The sequence below is a fragment of the Triticum urartu genome, chromosome 7A (genome assembly GCF_056163025.1).
Source record: "Triticum urartu cultivar PI428250 chromosome 7A, HENAU_Tu73, whole genome shotgun sequence".
Classification (NCBI taxonomy): Eukaryota; Viridiplantae; Streptophyta; class Magnoliopsida; order Poales; family Poaceae; genus Triticum; species Triticum urartu.
In genome coordinates this window covers 552369085-552377819 of record NC_141879.1, presented here as the reverse complement: position 1 = coordinate 552377819, position 8735 = coordinate 552369085, and the positions used below count along the sequence as shown (strand labels likewise).

Sequence of the window (8735 nt, the reverse complement as noted above, 5' to 3'; positions counted from 1 at the left end):
ATAGGTTTGACAAAGCACTAAGTAGGAGCATAACAACAATAGTGGTCACAAGATGGACATTTAGCGTTCACGGTACAAGATCGATGAGTACAACGATTAAAGTTTCAACCTTTTGGATGGAGGTGCGGACATCTACTTATGTGGTTTGAAAGGAACGAAGTCAGTGATTAGTGATTTTGGATACTTTCAAGAAGTTAGCAAATATAAAAATGAGAGTTGGGATTGGAAGATATCACAGCTCAAGAAGAACAAACAATGTAGGTTTACTATGAGTTGAATGTTTGGCTGTCTATGGTAACTCTATTGTGAGACAATGTTAAGTAAAGATGGAAAACACACATCGAATGATTCTATTACTTTAAGAGAACCATAAGATCATTTATGTAATTTACAAGCTTCTATGTGAAATGAAGCATGTAACTCCTACATGAAACGTGCCACGACCATGCTTTATGTTGTCATTTTCATATTTATGTGTTATATTATTCTGCAAATTCAACCTATTTCGTAGCTCCATTGCTATAGAAAAAGGGTGATATTAATGCAATTTCAATATCAAACTGAAATATATTTTCCCCAACAAGAGTACATGCCTAGTGCTAGTTTCCATGGCCTTCTTTTGTGGGATTCATGATGGAATTCCTTTTGTCATGTTCATTTGCCCCCCATCTCATGGTTGTAGTTTATTTGGTCCTAATTAGAGTTTCTTTGGTTTGAGTTAGTAATTGGGAGCAAATACTAAGATGTTAATTAAGAGATGGGAGGAAAAGAACTGGTATAGATGTTTAGATATTAGTGGTTAGGTGCTCCTCCACTGTCATAACTGAAGCTGTTGGTTCTATCCCGGAAAAAAAACAGTAGGGTTCTAGACTTCTGGTGCATATTAGAGCAAATATAATGTTTCAATTTTTAAATGCAACTTGCTGAATTCAGTATATGAACATTTAGATTTAGATGAAATTGGCTACCTCTATCAATGTAATAATATGTTTGGCAGTAGCCCTACAGCTAGCTGTTTATAATTCCAGTAACTTCAACTAGTACTTATGTTTTGATCTAATTTGATCATGTAGCTTATAGTCTATTTGTTGTTTGCTGGAATCCAGAGACAAAAATCGCCCAACTACCTTAATTCAAGTTCGTTCTAAAGACACATAATTTTGAATGTACATAGAAACAAGTTCCAAATTATTGCTAGAAAAAACTGATTATCCATAGCCCTTTGTGTCGTAGGGATGTGAGTGACATTTTCTAATTTTAGGGCCCCATTTAGCATTTCGCATCGGAGCCTCAAATTTTTAGAGACGGCCATGACAATACACAGTTAGGATATTGATTAGGGTACGATACAAAGTATGGTTGTTATAAGATAATAACACATGGATCATGCCATGTTTGTCAACGCGTACGGTGGGTCGAATGCTAACTACCGAAGCCAACACTTCAACCTGTCTACAACATGTTTAACACATCACCTATTCTTCTTCTTTTTAGAGTATATAAAGTGTTTTAACATGTGTCCCTCTAAGCTCTAAACTGTACTAGGCACTCCACAGTCTGCACCCCAACGAACGACAGAATAGCATGTGGTGTTTTTATGAGCTCAGGCTAATGCACACCCGCATGAGCAGTAAAAGAAGGGTGAATAAAATAAATATATCTATTTTTGTTGGACAATAAGCTTGTCTGTGTATTCTAAGTTTCTAACTGACGAAATTTAATGAATAAAAGACATGTGTGGTGATCTCAGCAAAAATAAATAAATATAGGTGCTATAAAAAAAAGCCTTTTAGGGTCTGTTTGGGATCCCTCTACTCCTTAAAATCCGAACGCAGCTTCGGTGCCTTAAAGGCACCTACTTTTGGGTCACTGACATGTGGATCAGTCACCTGTTGGACCCACATGTCATAGACATAAAGGTAGATACCTTAAGGCATCGAAGCATCATCCTTAAAATCCACCTCCACTCTAAAAAATGCAAACCAAACGGGTTAGCTCCATTATATGCTGTTTTGAAAAAAAATCAGAATATGAGGTACAACTCTTTGTTTTTTATGGAGCTCTTCATGGGGGTGCTCCAAAAACTCTTAAGCTGGAGATGGGGGAAAATAACCCACCACTACCATCGATAAGTGGATACTTCTTCGATTCACCCCATGTCATCCAATCAAATAAATCATTTCCATCAAATTTCTCATTATTGAAGTTAGAGCTAGCTGAAAGCCAAACATTGCTCCTTGGTGGAGCAACAACTTCTGTATAAAACTGCTCCAAAGTGAATTTGATACTCTGAAGCTAATTTTGGTGGAGCGGAGTAATACCAAACATGTCATTAGAGTACTTTTTTGCCTAGGTTACCGCGCAAGTATTTTCACTGCCAAAAATTGAGTGCAATTAGAGTATCTCCAACTGCCGCGCTATCTTAGCCATGCGCTAGAAAAAAACTGCCATTTTTTGTGTGCGCGGAACCGAAAAGGGCGGTCCAGCAGCCACGCAATAATCGCGCTCGCGGTATAACGGGTTTAGCGTGTGGAGTAAAACGGCATCGCGCGCCGCTTATTTTGTGCGCCCGCTCCCGCGTGCTGGACAATCGAGCGCCCGCGACCAACTGCCGCCAACCTCTCCGGCCGCCCCGCCTTCGCCCCGCCCCGCGCCGCCGCCGGCGAAATTCGACTGATGGAAGGTCGTGCCGATATCCTCCCAACCCCTCCCTACACCCGCGACCCCTCCACCGTTGCCACCGCTACCGCCGCAAACCCTAGTGCGGGGTTGAGCTTCGGCTTCGCCGTCGGCAATTGAACTATGCTATGTTGCTCCAACTCTTATTTTTGCATATTTGTTTAATATTTGAAACATCATCATATTGTCAAATGGACATGTAAAATCATGCTATTTGCAAGCGTCGGCTGCTCGCGTGCTGGAAATTTAGCGCGCCTGCTGAAGCTACTCGCGCGCGCCATATTTTGCAGCGGCCGCTAGAGCCAGCGCCCTGCTGCACGCAAAAAAAACTATTTTGGCGCTGTAAACAAATTTAGCGCGCCCGTTGGAGATGCTCTTAGAATACACGAAAATCTCCGCTCCGGAAAATATTTAGTTTTTTCTTTTTGTTTACTATATTTCTTGATATTACCTTTTCTTGGCGCAATAAAGATAAATCATCAGACCTCACAACCACATGCACACCAGTACAAAACCATATACACTAATTATCGAAAAGTTTTGCAAAACACCATTAAAGTGTCGAACACAAATAAAATAGCTAAAACAAAGCAAATGAGCAGCAGCCCGATGAAGTGCACGATCACGACGCTACAGAATTAATGGAGGAGTACGCGGCATATCACACAACAGATTACGCACTTACACATCGGTGCACGTACACAGGAGCTGAGGTTATTTTCAGAAATCATGCGCGTCCGTATCGTCCCGTCGCCGCCGATTGATTTGATTATTAAGAGCGATCCTTGTTCGCCACCATGACGTCACAGTAGCTCCCCTGGAGCTCCTCCACCAGCTTCAGCAACGCGACGCGCGAGGTGCCACCGTCGCTCACCGCTGACCTCGCCGCCTTCTGCGTCCAGGCCGCCTTCGCGCGCATTTTCTGCCCGTCCGCGTCGCCGGCGTCCATCAGCCTCCTCACCTTGCCCTCCACCTCCGCCCTGCCCACCACGCCCCCGGCGGCCGTTATCCTGACCCCGGCGCCGATGATGTGCGTGACGTGGTGCGCGTTCAGGTGCTGCTCGGCCATCTGCGGCCACGCCAGCACGGGCTTCCCCGCCGCCAGGCTCTCCATCACCGAATTCCACCCGCAGTGGCTCACGAACCCTCCCACCGCGGGGTGGGCTAGCACGCTCCTCTGCGGGATCCACCCGCGGACGATCCTCCCGTGCGGCCCCACGTCCACCGGCGGCGACCACGTGCCGGACCGGACGGCCCAGAGGAAGGGGTGGCCGGACCGCACCAGCCCGCGCGCCAGCTCGTCGAGCTGCTCGTCGGAGATATGGGCCTGCGTGCCGAACGACACGTAGATCACCGACTCCGACCGCTCCGCCATCTCGTCGAGCCAGGCGAGGCACCCCTCGGGGTCCTGCTCCCCCACGCGCTCCGGCACGTCGCCGGCGGCGAGAAACAGAGGGCCCACCAGCCAGGCTCGCGCGTCCGGCTGGTAGAACGAGATGAAGGCCGATACGTAGTCCTCGTCCAACATGGCGAAGCTGTTGACGAGGACGCCCCAGCTGCGCGGGTCGGACTCGCCGATGTCATCGATAAGGAACCGAGTCACTGGGTCCTCGGCGTCGCCGATCTTGGCGATCGTGTCCGGGACATCCGCCGGCGTGATCCTTACGTGCTCCGGCATACGGGACAGGTGGAAACTGGCGCCGGGCGGCGGCGGGCTCGTGACGAGCGATTTGCAGGCGGCCATCGAGAAGCAGGACATGCCGTGGAACACGACGCGGCGGACGCCTGCGTCGGCCGCGACGCGGTGCGTGAACCCGAGGAAGAAGTCGGAGACGAGCACGAGCGGCGGGGCCGGGAGCGACGCCATGAAGTCCGCGAAGGGCTCCCGCAGGAGCGCCGTGGCGCGCAGGAACGTCGGGTAGAGGTCCGGGCCGGGCAGGGTGTCCGTGGACTCCACGCCGGATGGCAGCGGCGGCAGCGACGGGAACGGGAGCACCGCGAGCCGCACCGACGCCGGGAGGCGGCTGCGGGCGAAGGCAAGGTTGGCGGGCGTGACGACCATGGTGACGCGGAGGTCCTTTTGGTGCACGGTGAGCGCCGTGGCGAAGTGCAGCAGTGGGAGGGTGTGGCCCTTGGCCATGAACGGGAACACGACCACGTGGTCGCGGCCGGCCTGGTTGTCCGCGCCGTTCGCGGCATGGGTCGGCGCAGCGGCACCGTTGGTGGTGGCGGTGATGGCCATGGCAGGGCGGTGCCGTGTATGGTTTGCAAGCTGGGTTCTGACTTGCGAAGGGTGGAAGTCTATGGCGAGGCGTTGAGCTCCTTTATAGAGAAACTCAATGCTCGGATCGTCTGTATCCCTTTGTGCTATACTATATTTTTTGGATATATGCGGAATCAATGCTATTCTAGAAATGATCTCTGTATTATTGCAGACACTTTATTTTTCCAAGTTCAGTTTCGGTGCATACACATGTCAGGTAGTAGTCTGAATTCAATTATATTATACTCCACTAGTTCTTGTCACATACAGCGTCTTTAAATGTGGGAAAGTTAAGGTTGAGTGCACCTGTCTATCCAGCTATCTCAAAATTTCTGAAATCGTGTGACAGCAAAGAGTGCTACTGGTTCGTTATGGCAATAGCAACGGTTCATTATTGCAATAGCAATGCTTCATTACCAGAGTAGTAGTGTTGCAGTAGAGTCAATTTCAGTTCACATGGGGCAAGTTTCTTGCTGCCACCCTACTCGTTGCTTCTTTTCATGGCTCTGTGCAAGTGTGCATGACGAGACAATGCACTTCTCTTAGCGTACACCTTTCACGTAAGAGTTAATTATACACCTACAATATATGAATTTGCGTGGTAGGTACAGATTCATACACAAAGTTGAAAAATGATACAAACGGTCACTGAACTACTACTATAATTTAAGGGTATATGCAATTGAACGGTCATCTTCACGAAAATCAAAATGCTTCAACAGGCTCTATTGTCCAAAGCAGAGGAAAGATCATCGCCTGCCACCTCATGAGAGACAGACTCATAGGCCAGGATGATGTCTGCTCGCGCTGCCAAACTCACACCGATTCTTCAGTGCATATGTTTGCAATCGATCCGGACTGACGCCTGTAATAAATGTTAAAAATATAGTTAGTAACTTGTCCCTTTGGGCCTATCGGCTAAAACCCTGATTGTAAGGTGGTCACCTCGTCTTCATGTGACTATCTCTCCTTGTGTTTACCGTTGCCTATATGATCTTTTCGTAGTTTCGCTAATGATATTTAAGTAGCAAAACCCCCCCTTCAAAAAAACACCGCTCCATTTCAAGTAAGCTCACCATAGTATATTTCAGAAACATATATATACTTGGGGGGTGCTAGCACTTTTCATTATTTTTGCCATAAACATGTATATGTAGCAAATTATTTTTCCAAAATGTCACCCTTTTGGATCCGTAAAAATAATGGCAAAGACTAGTAATCTTATCCTATACACCTAAATAGTTTATCCCCACTACTTCTATTATCTTTAACATGCACCCATGCCACATCATCAAAGGCCCGCCAAAGCATGCATGAGAATTATTTTTCATTATTAGTTGATCCCCATTAATTCTATTTTATTTTGACATGCACACATGTCACTTCATCACAGACCCACCCAGCATACATGGGAAAATTTCAATGATTATACTACTGCCTATATTCAATAAATATTTTTAACTACACAATAATCCAATGTAATACATAATATGTATTTTTTTAGTTTTTTCTTATATTATTAATTCAGGTGTTTCATATAATCAAATCTTATTGAAATATATTGCAACATATTCCCGCCGTAACATGCGGGGTATCATATAGTATACCTAAATAGTTCATCTTCACTACCTCTATTATCTTAACATGCACACACGTCACCTAATCAAAGGCCCACCATACCATGCATGAGAAAAATGTTTTCATTATTAGTTGATCCCATGCACACGTCTAATCTCAACACACATGTCACCTCATCAAAGGTCCACTCAACATGCATGCACATAAGTTTTTCATTACATTATGTCGCTTATGTTCAAATCTTTTGACTACACAATAATCAAATATAATATATATAATATTTATTTTAGTTTTAGTTCATATATTATTAATTCAACTATGCATGTTTCATGCAATCAAATCACTGAAATATGTTGCTGTCGATTGCTGCAACAACGCGCGGGGGGTATTCTCTAGTTAGCATAACAAGTATGCAAGGGGAAAAGTTGTACTTCCCGGAGCCGATCTTGGCACAGATTTTTCATGGTAGTTATAGATTGAACAATCTTTAAGTTGCTTGACAAATTTCCTAAAAATTCACACATGCACGTGACCAAGTATTGTATGTAGACTTCATTTGTGGTGCAAAAGACATGCATTCCATTGCCCTGTCTAAAAGGGTCCACCCAAGGGACGCGGACTTTTGGAACATGGCTCTATGGGAACCCCTTATGAATATATATAGCAAATTAAAAAGAACTATGAAAAAAATAAGAAAATCTGTGTTTTTATAACATATGTAATCCATGGGTATACTCGTATTTGAAGTTTCACGAAAAATGACGTCCGTGGTATTCTGGAAAAAATGACAAAATTGAAGCTTAAAAAACACGGTTTGAATGAATAGTAAGATCCCGGTCGTATTTTCTTTACTAAGAATACCATGAGTGTCATTCCTTCACGAAACTTCAGACACGAGTAGAATGGTTTACCCAGTTTGATACCCCCAAAATTCAGATTTTTTTGGAATTTTTCTATTAGTTTCCCTGACTTTACTATTCATGTGGGTATTCTAGACAAAAAAGTTATTATTATATCTACTTAATAGTCTTTTATTATGAAGAACACATACAAATATGTTTTCCCACAGAAATTTGGAGGCACATACTATAGGACCATAGGTACATGACTGCATATTTTCATTATTTTTTGAAGCTTACCAGTTACCAGAACACATTTTAAATTTTCCTAAAGTAAAAGGTGGAAGAGAGCAGTGAAATATCTTATGAAAGGGTTACTTATGTTGTTTAACATTCAACTGACAGTTTAATAAGCAACATGGCACACTGATTTTTTTTCTACTGCCACACCAGGACAAAACAACACGAATGTCAACGAACAAGTTGCTCAATGGATATTCCCTCAAAAAGAAAAGTTGCTCAATGGATAGAGGAGATACGTGTGATTACATGCAAAACAGAGCCGGGAGCATCCTCCTGAAAAGAAAAACCAACTGTATTTGCGCAAATAGCCTATTGATTAACTGTATCTATGCTGTGACATCAAATCCCAGTGGGCTAGCTGTGGCAACTCTTTAGCCCCACTGTCTGGCTGTTTCTATGTGCTCGTGGCCTTCTTTGATGCAGAGAGGATCGCAGCTACCAGATAAGAAGCTAGCACACATTATATCTTTTTTTTTGTTACAGAGATATCATTACCTCATAATCAAATGTGTAATATAATGGGTGATAACATAATTAAAGATGTCAATATCGGTTTTCTAAATCTTGCATACGCATCAGATATACTTCTTTGTAACACACGGAATGTGCAAATTTCTGTAATCATGTTAATCTCAGGAAAAAAAATCTCTTCTGCTATTTAGCATTCACGGTCTCCATTGCTTGAATTGGCATGTACAGACTTATTTTGTACTCCCTCTGTGAAGTAATATAAGACCATTTATTAGATCACTAAAGTGTTTAATCTAAAAGTACGAACTAGTGGCTTACAAAGTTGGCCGGTTTGGGATGTTCCCCAACAAACGAAAATTGTGAGAGAACACGTAGAGAATGTGAGAAAGGCACTACTAAACGCGACAAATTCAAAAATGGATAACACTGTTCAATCCTCCTTCCCCCATCGTGCTGAGTTCGGCCGGCAACGGTCATGCGCACAGTAGTACTTTCGACGTGAGAATTCCCGCCAACCTGTTGTCGAGTTTCGACAACGCTAAGAACGAACCGGAACGCATCTCATGAAAAAAGGTAGTTATGAAAAAAAAAAAGACGGACGA

General features: G+C 44.3%; 1 protein-coding gene across 1 annotated transcript; it reads right to left on the bottom strand.

The window, feature by feature from the left end:
- Positions 1-3186: 3186 nt before the first annotated feature.
- LOC125522384 (UDP-glycosyltransferase 90A2-like) lies at positions 3187-4995 on the bottom strand. The gene has a single exon (XM_048687442.2). It carries the CDS (start codon positions 4919-4921, stop codon positions 3452-3454), a length of 1470 nt encoding a protein of 489 aa, XP_048543399.2. The 5' UTR covers positions 4922-4995; the 3' UTR covers positions 3187-3451.
- Positions 4996-8735: the final 3740 nt, after the last annotated feature.